The 21714-nt window shown below is 45.4% G+C and overlaps 1 protein-coding gene across 1 annotated transcript; it reads left to right on the top strand.

Annotated features, from left to right (window-relative positions):
• Positions 1-3382: 3382 nt before the first annotated feature.
• Positions 3383-3844, top strand: LOC109026515 (translation machinery-associated protein 7-like). The gene has a single exon (XM_055384812.1). The coding sequence runs from the start codon at positions 3559-3561 to the stop codon at positions 3763-3765; it is 207 nt and encodes a 68-aa protein (XP_055240787.1). The 5' UTR covers positions 3383-3558; the 3' UTR covers positions 3766-3844.
• Positions 3845-21714: the final 17870 nt, after the last annotated feature.

Consider the following 21714-nt stretch of genomic DNA (forward strand, 5'->3'; position numbering starts at 1 on the left):
GTGGAACCCAGAAATAAGCATTTATTAATTGGGTGGGTGATTCTTGTAAATAAGGAAGAGCTCATTTTTTTTAAATGTTTTAAACCTACCAAGCATTAACGTTTTCTGTCATCCAAAGGAAAACCACTATCAGGTAAAAACAGTGCACGCAGCAGTGTTTGAGCAATTTAATGTATGTAATTGAAACAAATTAACGCAAGAACATACACTTACCTATTTAAAAAAAATCAAGAGCATACACAAAATTTCCGAAGAGAAAGTTGAAAAAAGGATACAATAATATGAAATCGCATTCAGCTCTTGAAACTGACCACTACCATAGTTTAAAATGATATTCGATTGTTTATTCAAATTATTCTTGATGGGTACCCATTGGTCTATTTTTTTCCCACATCCTTTAACGTCAACTTAAAAATAGTAAAGGTACTGCATTTCAGCTCACTGACTTGTTTTTGACGTATTACACAAGAGCAGTCATTGCGAATCTGACACTCCACAGTTGCTGATTTGCTAGAACTCTGCCCAAAAGTCAATGCTTTGTTCTTGGGCATTTACAGTACCAGGCAGAATCCATTTAAAAGTGTCCTCATCCAAACTATTAAGTGGACCAAAAGCTGCTCTCTTTTTAGGCTCTCCCTGTCACTTTTGATATTTCTTTATTTTTTTTCTTTTGAGACGGAATCTTACTCTGTCGCCCAGGCTGGAGTGCAGTGGCGTGATATCGGCTCACGGCAAGCTCTGCCTCCCGGGTTCACGCCATTCTCCTGCCTCAGTCTTCCGAGTAGCTGGGACTACAGGCGCCCGCCACCACGCCCGGCTAATTTTTTTTTTTTTTTTTTTTTGTATTTTTAGTAGAGACGGGGTTTCACCATGTTAGCCAGGATGGTCTCGATCTCCTGAGCTAGTGATCCGCCCGCCTCGGCCTCCCAGAGTGCTGGGATTACAGGCATGAGCCACCGCGCCCGGCCAAATTTGATATTTCTTTGTGTGTTACATTTAATTAAACAACAATGATTTTATCTTTCATTCTCCTCAGTAGCTTGCCCATTATTAAATGGAGTTTTGTATATGTACATATATTTTATTTTATTTATTTTTTATATTATTTTATTATTTTTTGAGATGAAGTCTCACTTTGTCGCCCAGACTGCAGTGCAGTGGCATGATCTCGGCTCACTACAGCATCTGCCTCCCAGGTTCAAGCGACTTTTGTGCCTCAGGCCCCCAAGTAGCTGGGACTACAGGTGTGTGCCACCATACCGGGCTAATTTTTTTTTGAGACAGAGTCTCCCTCTGTCGCCCAGGCTGGAGTGTGGTGGTGTGATCCTGGCTCACTACAACCTCTGACTTCTGGGTTCAAGCAATTCTCCTGCCTCACCCTCCCAAGTAGCTGGGATTACAGGCGCCTGCCACTATGCCCGGCTAATTTTTGTTATTTTTAGTAGAGACGGGGTTTCACCATGTTGGTCAGGCTGGTCTCAAACTCCTGACCTCAGGTAATCTGCCCGCCTCACCCTCCCAAAGTGCTGGGATTACAGGCTTGAGCCACCGTGCCTGGCCTTACTGGTTGATTTCTTTTTTTTTTTTTTAACATGGAGTCTCACTCTATCACGAGGCTTGAGTGCAGTGGTGCGATCTCGGTTCACTTCACCTCTGCCTCCCAGGTTCAAGCGATTCATCTGCCTCAGTCTTCCAAGTAGCTGGGACTACAGGCGTGCACCACCACGCCCAGCTTATTTTTATATTTTTAGTAGAGATGGGGTTTCACCATATTGGCCAGGCTGATCTCGAATTCCTGACCTCGTGATTTGCCCGCCTCGGCCTCCCAAAGTGCTGGGATTACAGGTGTGAGCCCCTGCGCCTGACCTATCTTATTTTTTCGAGACGAAGTCTTGCTCTGTTGCCCAGGCTGGAGTGCAGTGGTACAATCTGGGCGCACTGCAACCTACGCCTCCTGGGTTCAAGCAGATCTCCTGCATCAGCCTCCCAAGATCTGGGACTACAGGCATGCGCCACCACGCCTGGCTAATTTTTGTATTTTTAGTAGAGACAGGGTTTTACCATGTTGGCCAGACTGGTCTCGAACTCTTGACCTTAGGTGATCCACCCACCTTGGGCTCCCAAAGTGCTGGAATTACAGGCATGAGCCACTGCACCCAACCTCCACCAAGCTTTTCTTCCCCCCTCAGTGCCCAAAACAATGCCTTATATTATAGGCCTCTTTAAATAATCGTTTCACAAATGAAGGCCTGCCCTCCTGGTGGACCTTAATTTGTTTGAGGAGAAATAGACTAAAATAACAATAATACATGTATATGAAAATAAAGTAGGGAAGAGTTGGGCACGGTGGCTCGCACCTGTAATCCCAGCACTTTGGGAGGGGGAGGCAGGCAGACTATTTGAGGTCACGAGTTTCAGACCAGCCTGGCCAGCATGGTGAAACCCCATCTCTATTAAAAAGACAAAAAATTAGACTCAGTGGCTCAGGCACCGTGGCTCAGGACTGTAATCCCAGCACTTTGGGAAGCCGAGGTGGGTGGATCACCTGAGGTCAGGAGTTCCAGACCAGCCTGACCAACATGGTGAAACCCTGTCTCCACTAAAAATACAAAAATTAGCCAGGCGCGCTGGCACATGTCTGTAATCCCAGCTACTAGGAAGGCTAGGCAGGAGAATCGTTTGAACCGGGAAGATGGAGGTTGCAGCAAGCTGAGAAAGCACCACTGCACTCCAGCCTGGGCGACAGAGTGAGACTCCCCAGAGTGAGAGAGAGTACAGATCACATGTAGCCTTTTAGACCTCTGGTAAGACTGTGGCTATCCTCTGATTGAGGTGGGGAACTAATGGACTGTTTTAAGCAAAGAGGTGATATGATGTATGTCCTGAGTTAGGCAATGTTGGTCAAATAACTTAATTCTTCTGTGCCTCATTTTCTTCATCTGTAAAACAAGGATAATGATAGTATCTTCCTCAGATGATCATTATGAGGAATACATAAGTTAATTTTTTTTTTTCTGTCGCCCAGGCTGGAGTGCAGTGTTGCAGTCTCGGCTCACCACAACCTCTGCCTCCCAGGTTCAAGTGATTCTCTTGCCTCAGCTTCCCTAGTAGCTGTGATTACAGGCACGCACCACCATGCCCAGCAATTTTTTGTATTTTTAGTGTGATGGGATTTCACCATGTTGGCCAGGCTGCTCTTGAACTCCCAACCTCAGGTGATCCGCCCGCCTCGGCCTCCCAAAGTGCTAAGATTACAGGTGTGAGCCACTGCGCCTGGCCATAAGTTAATATTTGTAAAATGCCCAGAATAGTAACTCGCATATACTAAGCTCTACATAATTTTTTTAATAAAATAAAAAAATCATTCTAGCTCCTGGGTTGAAAATAGCAGTAGATATGCAAATATGGAAGAAGGGTAGCCAGGTATAAGACAACTATAAAAATCCCAAGGAGAAATGGTAACAAGAACCATTTCTTAGAATAATAGCTAATAGAGGTAATGGCAGTAGAGGTGGTGAAAAGGGGCAGAAGAAAAAAAGAAGAGAGAAGAAATCAGGGATGACAGTAGGCGCCATGTCCAGCCGCAAAGGTGGCAAGAAGCCCCTGAAACAGCCCAAGAAGGAGGCCAAGGAGATGGATGAGGAAGAGAAGGCTTTCAAGCAGAAACAAAAAGAGGAGCAAAAGAAACTCGAGGAGCTAAAAGCGAAGGCCGCGGGGAAGGGGCCCCTGGCCACAGGTGAAATTAAGAAATCTGGCAAAAAGTAAGCTGTTCCTTGTGCCTGAGGAGATGATGACCCTTTATTTCATCCGTATTTAAACATCTGTATTCCCTGCCATAACATCTTTTACCACCAATAGCAGGAATTAAGTGTTGTTTTGGAGGTGCTATACATTTAAGAATTAACCTTTGTTAAAAAAAAAAAAAAAAAAAAGAAGAAGAAGAAGAAGAAGAAAAAGAAAACAGGGATGACTTTTAAAAGTTTTGGGCCTGAGTAACTAGAACCACTATCAAGATAATGAGGACTGTGCTTGGATCAGATCAGATTTAGGGCCTAAAAGATATCCATGCTATCATAAAAGTTAATTAAACAGTCACTGAGCTCCTATACTAGGTAAGGCATTGAACTAAGCACTGAGAGAATATGTTAAAAACAAAATCCGGCTGGGCATGCTGGCTCACACCTGTAATCCCAGCACTTTGGGAGGCCGAGAACGGATCACAAGGTCAGGAGTTCAAGACCAGCCTGCCCGACATGGTGAAATCCCGTCTCTACTAAAAATACAAAAAATTAGCTGGTCATGGTGGCGGGTGCCTGTAATCCCAGCTACTCGGGAGGCTGAGGCAGGAGAATTTCTTGAACCCGGGAGGCAGAGGTTGCAGTAAGCTGAGATCACATCACTGTACTCCAGCCTGGGGGACAGAGTGAGGCTCTGTCTCAAAAAAAAAAAAAAAAAAAAAAGCCAGGCTTGGTGGCTTACGCCTGTAATCCTAGCACTTTGGGAGGCGGAAACGAGGTCAGGAGCTCGAGACCAGCCTGACCAACATGTGAAAACCTCGTCTCTACTAAAAAACAAAAATTAGCCGGGCATGGTGGCACACGCCTGTAATCCCAGCTACTCAGGAGGCTGAGATAGGAGAATCACTTGAACCTGGGAGGTGGAGGTTGCAGTGAGCTGAAATTGTACCACTGCACTCCAGCCTGGGCGATAGAGTGAGACTCCATCTCAAAAAACAAAAACAAAAACAAAAACAAAAAACCATGACAAAATCCCTATGCTTTACAGGATCACAGTCTATTGGAGGAACCAGAGACATACAACAAATCACCATTTGAGAGAAGGCTGCCATATGTTTTCGTGTTTTTGGTTTTATTTTTGATTTTGTTTTCTGTTTGAGAGGGAGTCTCACTCTGTTGCCCAGGCTGGAGTACAGTGGTGCAATCTTGGCTTACTGCAACCTCCAACTTGCAGGTTCAAGCCATTCTCCTGCCTCAGCCTCCTGAGTAGCTGGGATCACAGGCATGTGACACCACAATCAGCTGATTTTTGTATTTTTAATAGGGACGACAGGGTTTCATTATTTTGGCCAGGCTGGTCTCAAACTCCTGACCTCAAGTGATCTGCCTGCCTCGACCTCCCAAAGTGCTGGGATTATAGCCACGAGCCACCACGCCTGGCCACTGTGATATGTTTTATGCTGGAGATGTGAACCACATTGTCTGGGAGCCTGGAAAAGGGATGCTAGGGAACTTCACAAGGGAGACATTTGAGGCTAGGCCTTGAAGAATGAGTTGTGGTGAATAGTTGTTGTGGAGAAGATAATAGCTAATAAATGTAACCACAGAGGGGGAAAAAAAAATGGCCGGGCACGGTGGCTCACGCCTGTAATCCCAGCACTTTAGGAAGCGGAGGCGGGCAGATCACTAGGTCAGGAGTTCAAGACTATCCTGGCCAACATAGTGAAACCCCATCTCTACTAAAAATATGAAAATTAGCTGGGCCTGGTGGCATGTGCCTAAGTCCTAGCTACTCAGGAGGCTGAGGCAGGAGAATCGCTCGAACCTGGGAGGTGGAGATTGCAGTGGGTTGAGATCGTGCCACTGCACTCCAGCTTGGTGACAGAGTGAGACTCCGTCTCAAAAACAACCAAACAAAACCAAAAAACACACAAGGCCTAGAAGTGATTTAATCCAATTTGTTTTGGAGGAAAAACAGTTTTAATCTCAGCACATTGGAGGGGCCAGGGCGGGAGGATGCCTTGAGCCCAGGAGTTCAAGACCAGCCTGGCTAACATGACAAAACCCTGTCTCTACCAAAAAAATACAAAAATTAGCCTGGTGTAGTGGTGCACATCCTTAGTCCCAGCTACTTGGGAGGCTGAGGTGGGAGGATCGCTTCAGCCTGGGAGGCACAGGTTGTAGTGAGCCAAGATCACACCACTGTACTCCCAACTCCAGCTGGGACCACAGAGCAAGACATGGTCTCAATTTAAAAAAAAAAAAAAAAAGAGTTTTATGTGGTTAATAATTGCACAAAGGGGTGGCTTTGTGAGTCTTTATTCTACCTCCCACATAATTTCAATCAGTGTCCCCCTCACACATACATTCAGTTATATAATCTATGTACAAAATTGCGTCCAATGCAATTTGAGGACAAACCCCTAACCCCCAATTTCACTACAACTCCTTCTATATACAAATTCTAGAGCTCCTGACCAACATGGCAAAACCTCATCTCTACTAATATATATATATATATTTGCATATATATATATATATATGCAAAAATTAGCCTGGTGGGGTGGCGCACACCTGTACTCCTAGCTACTTGGGAGTCTGAGGCATCAGAATTGCCTGACTCTGGGAAGCAGGGGTTGCCGTGAGCCGGAATTGCACCACTGCACTCCAGCCTGGGCGACAGAGAAAGACTCCGTCTAAAAAAAAAAAAAAAGACCCGAGCACGGTGGCTCACACCTGTACTCCCAGCACTTTGGTAGGCCGAGGCAGGCAGATAACCTCAGGTCAGGAGTTTGAGACCATCCTGGCCAACCTGGTGAAACCCCATCTCTACTAAAAATACAAAAATTAGCTGAGCAGGGTAATGGGCACCTGTAATCCCAGCTATTCAGGAGGCTGAGACAGGAGAATCACTTGAACTTGGGAGGCAGAGCTTGCAGTGAGCTGAGATCGTGCCATTGCACTCCAGCCTTGGTGACAGAGTGAGACTCAGTCTCAAAAAAAAGAAAAATAAAAAAAAAAAAGAAGAAAGAAATTCTAGAGCAAAAATCTAGGGCAGTTCTGTCCAACAGAAATTTCTGCAGCAATAGAAATGTTCCACACATACATTGTCCAAAATAGTAGCCACCAGCCATACGTGACTGTACAGCACTCGGAAAGTGGCTAGTGCCACGAGAGAAGTGAATTTTTAATTTAATTTATTTTGATTACTTTCTTTTGTTGTTTTTGTTATGAGACAGTCTTGCTCTGTCGCCCAGGCTGGAGTGCAGTGGCACAATCTCGGCTAACTACAACTTCCGCCTCCTAGGTTCAAGTGATTCTCCTGCCTCAGCCTCCTGAGAAGCTGGGATTACAGGTGCCCGCCACCACCGGGCATATTTTTGTCTTTTTAGTAGAGATGGGGTTTCCCACGTTGGCCAGGCTGGTCTTGAACTCCTGACCTCAAGTGATCTGCCCACCTGGGCCTCCCAAAGTGCTGGGATTACAGGCATGAGCCGCCAAGCCTGACCCTAAATGTTTTCAAGTATGAAAAAAACTGCAGGTATAAGTGACATGGATAAATCTTAGTGACATAAAGTTCAAAAGCAAGGTTCAGGATAATGCTTACCCTTAGAGTACAAGGAGAAGCAGGGAACACAGTGAGACAACACGGGAGAATGAATATATTGGTAGATGTATTCTGTTGAAGCTTTATTCTTGGGTGAGATGGTGACTTCACATATGCTAACTATGCTAAAGAATGAATGGTTGAATGACTAAAGGCAACCCATGGACTAATGAGAGATGTGTTCATAACCCAAGAATTATAATTAATCTAGTCAGAGCACATGAGGTCCAGAAGAGAAAAAAATAAAACCAAACTCAACAAATTTCCAAACATTTTAATATTGTAATTTAATATTTTTTCAATTATATCCCCTGAAGTCAAAGAAATTATACCCTCATGATAATTATAATTTTTGTCTAGTAATGGTAGTACCATAAGAAATTATTTAGAGTTATATTTTGTACAAATGCCACCTTTTAACCCTTTCTCAAGTTGCTAGTATTAGGATGACAGATGATTATAGGACTGAAAGAGTTTTCAGGGTAAATAAAATTTCAACAATCACATTACAGTGCATTTTTGTTATGAAGCTTGGGATGTTAGCCTCCTGTTGTTCTATATAACTTAAAATAGGCCAGGCATGGTGGCTCACGCCTGTAATTCCAGCACTTTGGGAAGCCAAGGTGGGCAAATCACTTGAGGCCAAAAGTTCAAGACCAGGCTGGCCAACATGTCGAAACCCCATCACTACTGAAAGTACAAAAATTAGCTGGGGGTGGTAGCACACACCTGTAATCCCAGCTACTCGCGAGACTGAGGCCATAGAATGGCTTGAACCCAGTAGGCAGAGGTTGCAGTGAGCCAAGATCATGCCACTGCACTCCAGCCTGGGCAACATCAACGAAGCTCCGTCTCAAAAAAAAAATTTTTTTTTGAGACGGAGTCTCACTCTGTCGCCCAGGCTGGAGTGCAGTGGCGCGATTTCGGCTCACTGCAACCTCCGCCTCCCGGGTTCACGCCATTCTCCTGCCTCAGCCTCCCGAGTAGCTGGGACTACAGGCGCCCGTCACCACGCCCGGCTAATTTTTGGTATTTTTAGTAGAGTCAGGATTTCACCGTGTTAGCCAGGATGGTCTCGATCTCCTGACCTCGTGATCCGCCCCCTCGGCCTCCCAAAGTTCTGGGATTACAGGCGTGAGCCACCACACCCGGCCACAGAAAAAAATTTTTTTTTAAACTTAAAATAATTGGCCAAGTGGGGTGGCTAATGCCCATAATCCCAGCATTTTCAAAGGCCAAGGCAGGAGGATCACTTGAGCCCAGGAGCTCAAAATCAGCCTGAGCAAGACAGTGAGACTTTGTCTTTACTAAGAATAAAAAATTAGGCTAGGCGCAATGACTCACGCCTGTAATTCAAGCACTTTGGGAGGCTGAGGTGGGTGGATCACTTGAGGTCAGGAGTTCGAGACCAGCCCGGCCAACATGGCGAAACCCCCTCTCTACTAAAAATACAAAAAATTAGCCGAGCATGGTAGCGGGCACCTGTAATCCCAACTACTTGGGAGGCTGAGGCAGGAGAATTGCTTGAACCCAGGAGGCAGAGGTTGCAGTGAGCTGAGATCAGGCCATTGGACTCCAGCCTGGGCGACAGAGCAAGACTCTGTCACAAAAAAGAAAAAAAAATTGTTTTCTTCATGTAAAATCTCTTTTATCTGAGCTAATTTGCAGTAAGCCAAGATCGTCCCACTGCATTCCAGCCTGGGTGACAGAGTGAGACTCCTTCTCAAAAAAAAAAAAAAGGCCGGGCGCGGTGGTTCACACCTGTAATCTCAACACTTTGGGAGGCCAAGGCTGGTGGATCATGAGGTCAGGAGTTCAAGACCAGCCTGGCCAACATGGTAAAACCCCGTCTGTACTAAAGATATAAAAAATTTGCCGGGCGTGGCCAGACACGGTGGCTCATGCCTGTAATCCTGGTACTTTGGGAGGCGGGCAGATCACCTGACTTCAGGCGTTTGAGACCAGCCTGGCCAATGTGGTGAAGCCCCGTCTCTACTAAAAATACAAAAAATTAGCCAGGCGTGGTGGTACAGGCCTGTAATCTCAGCTACTTGGGAGCCTGAGGTAGGAAAATTGCTTGAACCTGGGAGACGGAGGTTGCAGTGAGCCTAGATCACACCATTGCACTCCAGCCTGGGGGACAAGAGCGAGATTTCATCTTTTTTTTTTTTTTTTGAGATGGAGTTTTGCTCTTGTTGCCTAGGCTGGAGTGCAATGGCACAATCTTGGCTCACTGCAACCTCCGCCTCCCAGGTTCAAGCGATTCTCCTGCCTCAGCCTCCTGAGTAGCTGGGATTACAGGCATGCACCACCACACCCGGCTAATTTTTTTATATTCTTAGTAGAGACGGGGTTTCTCCATATTGGTCAGGCTGGTCTCGAACTCTTGACCTCAGGTGGTCCGCCCACCTCAGCCTCCAAAAGTGCTGGGATTACAGGCGTGAGCCACCACACCCAGGCATGCTTATCTTCTCTAATACATTTGATAAATGAGTCTATTCTGCCCATAACTGTAGTAAAGAAGTATGTGTCATAAGTTTACTTTCTTATTTTATTTTTATTTTTTTGAGACAGTGTTTTACTCTGTCACCCAGGCTGGAGTTCAGTGGCATAATCACAGCTCACTGAAGACTTGATCACCTGGGCTCAAGTTATCCTCCCACCTCAGCCTCTTGAGTAGCTGGGAATACAGGTACGTGCCATGATGCCTGGCTAATTTTTTTTTTTTTCGACTGAGTCTTGCTCTGTTGCCTAGGCTAGAGTGCAATGGCACATCTGGGCTCACCTCCTGGGTGCAACCTCCACCTCCTGGGTTCAAGCAATTCTCTTGCCTCAGCCTCCCAAGTAGCTGGTATTATAGGTGCCTGCCACCACACCGGGCTAATTTTTGTATTTTTAGTAGAGATGGGGTTTCGCCATGTTGGCCAGGCTGGTCTTGAACTCCTGACCTCAGGTGATCTGCCCACCGCTGCCTCCCAAAGTGCTGGGATTACAGGTGTGAGCCACCGTGCCCGGCCCTAATTATTTATTTATTTGTTTGTTTATTTATTTATTTTTGAGAAGGAGTCTCACCCTGTCGCTCAGGCTGGAGTGCAATGATGTGATCTCGACTCACTGCAACCTCCGCCTCCCGGGTTTAAGCGATTCTCCTGCTTCAGGCTCCAGAGTAGCCTGAAGTTGCATGCCACAACACCCAGCTAATTTTTTTTTTTTTTTTAGATGAAATCTCAGGCCGGGCTGAGATTTGGGAGGCTGAGGCAGGTGGATCACAAGGTCAGGAGATCAAGACCATCCTGGCCAACACGGTGAAACGCCCTGTCTACTAAAAATACAAAAATTAGGCCTGGCGCAGTGACTCACGCCTGTAATCCCAGCACTTTGGGAGGCCAAGGCGGGCAGATCACAAGGTTAGGAGATCGAGACCATTCTGGCTAACACGGTGAAACCCTGTCTCTACTAAAAAATATGAAAAATTAGCTGGGCGTGGTGGCAGGTGCCTGTAGTCCCAGCTACTCGGGAGGCTGAGACGGGAGACTGGCATGAACCCGGGAGGCAGAGCTTGCAGTAAGCCGAGATTGCGCCACTGCACTCCAGCCTGGGCAACAGAGCGAGACTCCGTCTCAAAAAACAACAACAACAAAAAATTAGCCGAGCATGGTGGTAGGTACTTGTAATGCCAGCTACTTGGGAGGCTGAGGCAGGAGAATTGCTTGAACTCAGGAGGCAGAGGTTGCAGTGAGCTGAGATCAGGCCATTGGACTCCAGCCTGGGCGACAGAGCAAGACTGTCACAAAAAAGAAAAAAAAATTGTTTTCTTCATGTAAAATCTCTTTTATCTGAGCTAATTTGAGTACATTTCTGATGTTAACCACCAAATATGACCTAATTTAGAATGAATAATTGATTGGACTTTATGAAATCTTAACCAAGATTCATGAACCCACCTGTACTGGGTTGAATAGTGCCCCACCACACACACACACACACACACACACACACACACAATTCATGTCCACCTGGAACCTCCTAATATGATCTTATTTGGAAGCAGCATCTTTGCAGATGTAATTATTTAAAACAAACTCATACTGTATTAGGGTAGGTCCTAAATCCACTGACCAGCAGTGTCTTAATAAGAAGATATGAAGACACACAGGGATGAAGTCCCATGTAGGGATGGAGGCGATGATTGGAGTGATGACTGCAAGCCAAGGAATTACAAGGATCACCAGCAAGCACCAGAAGCAGAGAAAGAGACAGGGATTCTTCCCTCGAGCCTTCAAAGTGAATATAGCCTTGTTCACACCTAGACTTTGGACTTCTAGCCTCTGAAACTGTAAGAGTGTAAGTTTCTATTGTTTTAAGCCACGACGTTTGTGGTGCAACAGCAGTCCTATGAAACCAATACACCAGCCATATGCAAAAATTGTCTTGGCTGGGTGCGGTGGCTCATGCCTGTAATCCCAGTACTTTGGGAGGCCAAGGTGGGTGGATCATGAGGTGAGGAGTGTGAGACCAGTCTGGCCAACATGGTGAAACACCGTCTCTATTAAAAATACAAAAATTATACAGGCATGGTGGCGGGTGACTGTAATCCCAGCTACTCGGGAGGCTGAAGCAGGAGAATTGCTTGAACTCAGGAGGCGGAGGTTGCAGTGACCTGAGATCATGCCATTGCACTCCAGCCTGGGTGAAGGAGCAAGACTCTGTCTCAAAAAAAAAAAAAAAAAGTAATAATAATAATAATAATAATAATAAATTTTGGATTTGGGGGTACATGTGCAGGTTTGCTATAAGAGTAAATTGTGTAATGATACGATTTGGGCTTCTATTGATCACATCACCCATACAGCGAACATAGTACCCAGTAGGAAGTTTTTCAGCCCTTTTCCTTCTCCCTCTCTCCTTTTGGAGTCCCTACTGGCTAGTGTTCCCAGCTTTATGTCCACGTATATTTTCTCATTTTCTTTTCTTTCTTTTTTTTTTTGAGATGGAGTTTCGCTCTTGTTGCCCAGGCTGGAGTGCAATGACGCGATCTTGGCTCACTGCAACCTCTGCCTTCCGGGTTCAAGCGATTCTCCTGCCTCAGTCTCCCAAGTAGCTGGGATTACAGGAGCCCCCCACCGTGCCCAGCTAATTTTTTTTTTTTTTTCAGACAGATTCTCACTCTGTTGCCCAGGCTGGAGTGCAGTGGGGCCATCTTGGCTCACTGCAACCTCCTCCTGGGTTCAAGCAATTCTCCTGCCTCAGCCTCCTGAGTAGCTGGGATTACAGATGCATGCCACCATGCCCAGGTGATTTTTGTATTTTTAGTAGAGACGGGGTTTCACCATGTTGGTCAGGCTGGTCTCAAACTCCTGACCATGTGATCCACCCACCTCAGCCTCCCAAAGTGCTGGGATTACAGGCATAAGCCAACGCACCCAGCCCCCTAATTTTTGTATTTGTAATAGAGAGAGGGTTTCATCATGTTAGGCTGGTCTTGAACTCCTGACCTCAGGTGATCCACCTGCCTCAGCCTCCCGAAGTGCTGGGATTACAGGCATGAGCCACTGTGCCCATCCCATTTACACACATTCTTATGCAATAGAACAATATGCAAGCAAATATTTAAGTAATTATGAAACTAATGTGGAAAAACTGCAAAAATGGAACTGTTGTATGGCAGACAGTTCTACCAAACCTTAGCTTCAAGTGTTGATTTGTCATTTTTCAGCTATGCAAAAGTCCAAACTAAAATTTTAAAAGCAGTTTAAGAATGGAAGTATAGGCTGCACGTGGTGGCTCACACCTGTAATCCCAGCACTCTGGGAGGCTGAGGCGGGCGGATCATGAGGTCAGGAGTTCAAGACCAGCCTGGCTAACATGGTGAAACCCCCGTGTCTACTAAAAATACAAAAAATTAGCCGGATGTGATGGCAGGCGCCTGTAATTACAGCTACTTGGGAGGCTGAGGCAGGAGAATTGCTTGAACCCAGGAGGCAGAGGTTGCAATGAGCCGAGATCACACCACTGCACTCCAGCCTGGGTGACAGAGCAAAACTGCGTCTCTGAAAAAAAAAGAAAGAAGAAGAAGAAGAATGGAAGTATAGGCTGGGCCCAGTCTCTCATGCCTGTAACCCCAGCACTTTGGGAGGCCGAGGCAGGTGGATTACCTGAGGCCAGAAGTTCAAGACCAGCCTGGCCAACATGATGAAACCCATCTATACTAAAAATACAGAAATCAGCTAGGTGTGGTGGTGTGCGCCTGTAGTCCCAGCTGCTTGGAAGGCTGAGGCAGTAGAATCGCTTGAAACCCGGAGGCGGACGTTGCAGTGAGCCGAGATGGCGCCACTGCACTCCAGCCTGGACAACAGGGCCAGACTCCGTCTCAAAAAAAAAAAAAAAAAATTGCCGGGTGCAGTGGCTCATGCCTGTAATCCCAGCATTTTGGGAGGCCGAGGTGAGCAGATCATGCGGTCAAGAGATTGAGACCATCCTGGCCAACATGGTGAAACCCCACCTCTACTAAAAATACAAAACTTAGCTTGGTGTGGTGGCACGCGCCTGTAGTCCCAGCTACTCGTGAGGCTGAGGCAGGAGAATTGCTTGAACCCAGGAGGCAGAGGTTGCAGTGAGCTAAGATTGCGCCACTGCACTCCAGCCTGGGGACAGAGCGAGACTCCATCTGGAAAAAAAAAAAAAAAAAATGGAAGTATATAATGAATAACCGAGGTTGTGCAAAATTGAAAGGACAAAAGTCAAGGAAGTTACTTTATTTTGTTTTGTTTTATTTTGTTATTTTGAAATGGTGTTTCACTATCACCCAGGTTCGAGTGCAGTGGCATTATCTCGGCTCATTGCAGCTCGGACCTCCAGGATCCAAGCAATCCTCCCATGTCAGCCTTTGGAGTAGTAGCTGGGACTACAGGCACTCACTAGGATACCTGGCTTATTTTTGTATTTTTTGTAGAGACAGGGTCTCACTAGGTAGCCCAGGCTGGTCTCAAACTCCTGAGCTCAGATGATCCACCCGCGTTGGCCTCCCAAAGTGCTGGGATTACAGACGTGAACCACTGCTTTCTCCCTACCTGTTTTTCTTTTTTTGAGGAAGAGTCTTACTCTGCCCAGGCTGGAGCGCAGTGGCGCAATCACAGTTCACTGCAGCCTTGATCTCCTTCCTGAGCTCCAGCAATCCTCCTGTCTCAGCTTCCCAAAGTGCTGGCATTACAGGTGTGAGCCACCGAGCCCAGCCAAGAGAAACACTTTCTATTATTTATAACCAATCAAATGTCATTATAGGCCAGGCACAGCGGCTCACACCTGTATTCTCAGCTACTTGAGAGGCTGAGGCAGAAGAATCACTTGAACCCGGGAGGCAGAGGTTGCGGTGAGCCAAGATCATGCCACTGCACTCCAGCCTGGGGGACAGAGTGAGACTGTCTCAAAAAAAAAAAAAAAAAGTTGTTATATAATACCCAGCAGATTGTTAAGTACTTGAACTTCAAATTTCTAGTTTAACTGGAAATGTAACCAAATTAGAACTGGTAGCCAACACTATTTGACTTGTCTGAGAGATGTGCCAAGGATTTGCGCAACTTTTGCCTTATGAAGTTTTCCAAGTAATTATAGAAACTGCACAGTTCTTGGAATGTGGGCTACCTAGATAAATACTGTTTTGGGAAAACTCTACAGGGTTCAGTTATGCAGAGACTTGTCTAGAGACTAAAGAAAATTAAGCAGAGTCTGCAGGAAATTTAAGGACTAATTTCACTTTCTAATCATAACTGAGATATATCATAATTTTCAGGATACAGGAAGTTTCTTGTTAATTGAATTATTTGACAAATTGAATCTTAACCAGAAAACTCCTTTTCTTTCCACTCTTTTGCAAATATTTCTAGAATACATCAGTTATTTTTTCAGTCCTTAGAAAGCACAGGATAGGCTGGGCACAGTGGCTCACACCTATAATCTCAATGAGATAAAGTACCTAAAAGTGCTTAACACAGTGCCTGGAGTATAATATGTGCTTAATAACTGTTGTCTACTATTTTCTTTTTCTTTTTCTTTTTTTTTTCAAGACGGAGTCTCACGCTGTTGCCTGGGCTGGAGAGTAATGGCACGATCTTGGCTCACTGCAACCTCCACCTCCTGGGTTCAAGTGATTCTCCTGCCTCAGCCTCCAGAGTAGCTGGGATTATAGTTGCCTGCCACCACACCCAACTAATTTTTTGTATTTTTAGTAGAGACAGGGTTTTACTATGTTGGCCAGGCTGGTCTTGAACTCCTGACCTCATTATCTGCCTGCCTCGGCCTGCCAAAGTGCTGGGATCATAGGTGTGAGCCACCGTGCACAGCCTACTATTGTTAATATTGTTCATATTATTGCCTTTATTGCTGTTAGTTCTCTTTGGTTTCTAGGAGCAAAGGAAATGAACTTAAGCTAGCTTAAGCAAGGAAAAAAATGTATATATATATATATATAAAATCATCATCATATGTATAATAATGATAACAGGGGTGCTTCATGGAACCCAAGTAAAATTACAGCTAGACTTCAAGAAAGGAGTCAGGTAAGAACGGAAAGATGGTATCAGCAATACATTCTACTCCTAATTTCCCTCTCAACATCTCCTTCATTCTTTTTTTTTTTTCCGAGACAGAGTTTCACTCTTGTTGCCCAGGCTGGAGTGCAATGGCATGATCTCCACTCACTGCAATCTCTGCCTCCTGCGTTCAAGTGATTCTCCTGCCTCAGGCTCCCAAGTAGCTGCAATTATAGGCATATGCCACCATGCCAGGCTAATTTTTGTATTTTTACTAGAGATGGGGTTTCACCATGCTAGTCAAGCTGGTCTCAAACTCCTGAACTCAGGTGACCCACCCGCCTTGGCCTTCCAAAATGTTGGGAGTACAGGTGTGAGCCACTGTACCCGGCCCTTCATACTTTGCTCTTTAAAAAGAGCTCCTTCTTTGCTTTTCAGTCCACATGACATGCAGTAGAGAATCACCTCTCATCTTTTGTTTGTTTGTTTGTTTGTTTGTTTTGAGACAGAGTCTCTCACTGTCACCTGGGCTGGAGTGCAATGGTGTGATCTTGGCTCACCGCAACCTCTGCCTCCCAGGTTCAAGCAATTCTCCTGCCTCAGGCTCCCGAGTAGCTGGGATTACAGGCACCAGCCACCAAGCCCCTGCTAATTTTTTGTATTTTTAGTAGTGATGGAGTTTCACTATGTTGGCCAGGCTGGTCTCGATTTCCTGACCTCGTGATCCACCTGCCTCGGCCTCCCAAAGTGCTGGGATTACAGGCGTGAGCCACCATGCCCAGCCTTGTTTGTATTTTTAGTAGAGACAGTGTTTCACCATGTTGGCCAGGCCAACTCCTGGACTCAATTGATCTCCCTGCCTCTGCCTCCCAAAATGCTGGGATTACAGGTGTGAGCCTCCACACCCAGCCACCTCTCATCTTCTGAGTTTACATAGCCTACATCTTAGATTAGCTCAGACTAAACTAGAATCTCTTAGTCCAAATAAGAAATGCCAAGGACAACAAATGGAATTCTTTTTTCTTTTTCCCATAGAACTTACCATCTAGAATACAAAATAATTTACTTTTTTTTTTTTGATGATTTATGGTTTGCCTCTCCAGATGCGCATGCCTTGTTTAATCAACTGGGGCCAAGTGTGCAGGGTCATGTCTAAAACGTGAAGTGAACCACCATTAATGAATTGGGAAACCAGTAGCAATTTTCAGAGAAAGGAAGAATCTTGCACCAGATATATCCTCCAAAAGATCTCCACCAAAGTTTTATTTCTGTTAAAGTTAGTGCCAACTCGGTGTTCTTTATATTACACACACCCAACATTCACAATAAAAATAAAATCTCTCTCAGCATCACATTTAATTATTTAAATGAAATTTTCAGAGTTTGACTTTTTAAATTCTTTTTTTTTTTTTTGAGATGGATTTCACTCTTGTTGCCCAAGCCGGAGTGCAATGGCATGATCTCAGCTCACTGCAACCTCCACCTCCTGGGTTCAAGCGATTCTCCTGCCTCATCCTCCTGAGTAGCTGGGATTACAGGTGCAAACCACCAAGCCTGCTATTTTGCATTTTTAGTAGAGATGGGGTTTCACCATGTTGGCCAGGCTGGTCTCGAACTCCCGACCTCAAGAGATCCACCCACCTTGGCCTCCCAAAGTGCTGGGATTACAGGCGTGAGCCACCGACCCCGGCCCACTATTCACATTTTAACAAGTAATCCTTAATATATATTTATAGATTCAAAATTAATAATACAGCTGGGTGTGGTGGCTCAGACCTCTAATCTCAGCACTCTGGGAGGACAAGGCAGGCGAATCACTTGAGGTCAGGAGTTGGAGACCAGCCTGGTCAACATAGTGAAACACTGTTTCTACTAAAAATAGAAAAATTGGCTGGGTGTGGTGGCGCATGCCTGTAATCCCAGCTACTTGGGAGGCTGAGGCACCAGAATCGCTTGAACCTGGGAGGCAGAGGTTGCAGTGAGCCCAGATTGCACCACTGCACTCCAGCCCGAGTGACACAGCAAGACTCCATCTGAAAAAACAACAACAACAACAACAAAAAAAAAAAAAAAAAAAAGAAGAAGAAGGAAAGCTATTACTCATAAGAAACTCCATGGCTGGACCATGATCTCCATCCCTGAGTCTGTCACAGTTGGTGTTGCAAGACAGACTTTTATTCCTCCTTGTGTGCCATTCCCTTTCTGGGGTATTTAGCACATGCCATGGGGAACAGAAGGGATATTTGGCAATGTGACTAAATGCAGGGAGAGAGACAGACAGAGACTGTTTTTGAATATTAACAGAGAAGGGCAGTCTTTTCAATGTGAACAGTCTGATTGTATATACACCATGGATAGGATTGATACACTCCCGATCTCATCTAAAGTGGAGCAGAGCTGAATGGCTCAAGCCTGTGCCAAATGTAGAGAAGAGATAGGATCCTAGGGAAAGGGTGCAAGTCTCTGTCATGGAGGGAGGAGAAAAGAAAGAGAAGATCCCAAAGGGAGATTGTATATTTGTGGGCAAAAAGAGGCGTGGCCATGTAGGGCAGCTCAATGGACCTAAATGAACGTGTCCTAAATGGACAACTGCCCATTAAGGATAAATGGGAAAGCTGATATGAAAAGAATAGAGGAACTCTTTCCAAACTCTTACTTCCTTGGTACTTGGAGTTGGGAGCTCTGACACTAACTTGAAGCAAGGGACTATTATGTACATTCTGTAAGAATGAAGCTCTGTGAGGGCAACGATCTTTATTTTGTTCACTGATGTATCCTAAGTGCCTGGCACCTATAGGTACTCAATAAATATTTGTTCAATTAAATAAATTATAGATTGTGTATATATGCTTGACTGGCTAACAGAGGGATTGTTTTATATTGGATTGTACCACCTCTGCATTTCCTATTCAGAGCATAATTCTGATGTTTCATTAGAAATCAGCTGGACGTGGTGGCTCACGCCTGTAATCCCAGCACTTTGGGAGGCCGAAGCGGGCAGATCACAAGGTCAGGAGATGGAGACCATCCTGGCTAATACGGTGAAACCCCATCTCTACTAAAAATACAAAAATTATCTGGGTGTGGTGGCGTGTGCCTGTAATCCCAGCTACTTCGGAGGCTGAGGCAGAAGAATCGCTTGAACCTGGGAGGCAGAGGTGTAGTGAACAGAGATCACACCACTGCACTCAAGCCTGGTGATAGAGTGAGACTCCATGTCAAAAAAAAAAAAAAAAAGAAAGAAAGAAAAGAAATCAACTAGTAAGGCAGGGCGCAGTGGCTCATGCCTGTAATTCCAGCACTTTAGGAGGCAGAGGGGGACGTATCACTTGAGGTCACAAGTTCAGGATCAGCCTGGTCAACATGGTGAAACCCCATCTCTTCTAAAAATACAAAAATTAAAAAAAACAAAAAAACAAAAATTAACCAGGCATGGTGGTGCATGCCTGTAGTCCCAGCTACTGGGGAGGCTGAGGCAGGAGGATGGATCACTTGAACCTAGGAGATGGAGGTTGCAGTGAGCCGAGATTGCACAGCTGCACTCCAGCCTGAGCAACAGAGCTGAACTCTGTCACAAAAAAAAAAAAAAAAAAAAAATCAACCAGTAGGGCTGGGCGTGGTGGCTCAAGTCTGTAATTCCAGCACTTTGGGAGGCTGAGGCAGGCAGATCACTTGAGGTCCCAAGGTACTGGAATTACAGGAGTGAGCCACCCCACCCGGCCAGATGGGTTTTATTTAACCCTATATATCTTGACTTACTTTCCAACCTGACTCTGGCATAGAATTACCAGATAAGGAATCAAAGTATTTTTATTTTTATTTATTATTATTATTTTTTGAGACGGAGTATCCCTCTGTCACCCAGGCTGGAGTGCAGTGGTGCAATCCTGGCTCACTGCAACCTTTCTGCCTCCTGGGTTCAAGCAATTCTCCTGCCTCAGCCTCCCGAGTGGCTGGGATTACAGGTGCCTGCCACCACGCCAGGCTAACTTTTGTATTTTGTTTTTTCTTTAAGACAGAGTCTCTCTCTGTTGCCAGGCTGTAGTACAGTGGCGCGATCTCAGCTCACTGCAACCTCCGACTCCCTGGTTCAATAGATTCTCCTGCCCCAGCCTCCCAAGTAGATGGGATTACAGCAACGCACCACCACGCCCAGCAAATTTTTGTATTTTTAGTAAAGACGGGTTTTCACCATGTTGGCCAGGCTGGTCTCAATCTCCTGACCTTGTGATCCACCCGCCTCGGCCTCCCAAAGTGCTGGGATTACAGGTGTGAGCCACCGCACCGGGCCCGGCCTAACTTTTTTATTTTTAGTAGAGACGGGGTTTTACCATGTTGGCCAGGATGGTCTCGATCTGTTGATCTCATGATCCGCCTGCCTCAGCCTCCCAAAGTGCTGGTATTACAGGCGTGAGCCACCGCGCCTGGCCAGAATCAAAGTATTTTACCCCAAACATGTTTCTTTGGCGTATTTTAAAATGGCTCTGCAAAGCTGTTCTTTGTGGGGGAAATTTGCATCTGTAAAGGATCTCTATTAACGTAGCTATATCTTTTTCCTCCAGACACTCCCAATGCTAAAGAGATTAACTACGATCTGAATAGAAAACATTTGTCATCTATTGTCTCTAAGGGGAGTCACTATAAGACTTCCAAAGAACTTTGGTCTCCACAATCTTTATCTTACCCTGAACATTCCCTTTCTATCAATCCCAAATCTTTAGTCAAACTCAACCAATTGTTAACCAGAAAATGTTCAAATTCACCTATAGCCTGTAAGCACCCCCTCCCACCCCTTTGAGTTGTCCCCCGTTTCTGGACCATAGCAATGTATTTCTTTTTCTTTCTTTCTTTCCTTTTTTTTTTTTTTTTGGACAGAGTCTCCTTCTGTCGCCCAGGCTAGAGTGCAGTGAACTCACTGCAACCTCTGCCTCCTGGATTCAAGGGATTCCCCTGCCTCAGCCTCCTGCACAGCTGGGACTACAGGTGTGTGCCACCACGCCTGGCTAATTGAGACTATCTTTTCATTCTCCATATCGAAAATAATATTATAAAATTGTTGCCCTATGAAAAGATGACCAAAGATCACCAAAGTTTTGGAAATTGAGAAGATGGAAACATGGATTCTTTCATTTGACTGTTGTTGGCTTAATCCATAAATATTTATTAGTTGCCCACTATATTTTCTTTTTTTTCTTTTCTTTTTTTTTTTTTTTTCTGATATGGAGTCTTGTTCTGTTGTCCAGGCTGGAGTGCTATGGCAATGTCTCAGCTCATTGCAACCTCTGCCTCTCAGGCTCAAGAGATTCTCCTGCCTCAGCCTGCCAAGTAGCTGGGATTACAGGTGCCTGCCACCACGCCCGGCTAGTTTTTTTTTTTTTTTTTTTTTTTTTTTTGAGATGGAGTCTTGCTCTGTCGCCCAGGTTAGAGTGCAGTGGCACGATCTTGGCTCACTGCAACCTCCACTTCCTGGGTTCAAGCAATTCTCCTGCCTCAGCCTCCTGAGTAGCTGGGATTACAGGCCCCCACCACCACACCTGGCTAATTTTTGTATTTTTAGTAGAGACGGGGTTTCACAGTCTTGGCCAGGCTGGTCTCGAACTCCTGACATCAGGTGATCCACCTGCCTTGGCCTCCGAAAGTAGTGGGATTACAGGCGTGAGCCACTGTGCCCGGCCGCCCACTATACTTTCAAAAATGCTGATAGAGGTTGGGAGTAGAACACTAAATAGATGTAAATAGTCCTGCACATCAAGGAATTCACAGTCTAAGGTGGAATAGGCCCCTAACAAGTAAACTTACCAATGATTACTTATTTATAATTAGTATAATTATGACAAAAAAT

The sequence above is a fragment of the Gorilla gorilla genome, chromosome 3 (genome assembly GCF_029281585.2).
Source record: "Gorilla gorilla gorilla isolate KB3781 chromosome 3, NHGRI_mGorGor1-v2.1_pri, whole genome shotgun sequence".
NCBI classification, from domain to species: domain Eukaryota; kingdom Metazoa; phylum Chordata; class Mammalia; order Primates; family Hominidae; genus Gorilla; species Gorilla gorilla.

What these genes read in the sequence shown, in the direction of transcription:
- LOC109026515 (XM_055384812.1), top strand. Translation starts at nt 3,559, where the DNA reads ATGACAGTAGGCGCCATGTCCAGCCGCAAAGGTGGCAAGAAGCCCCTG.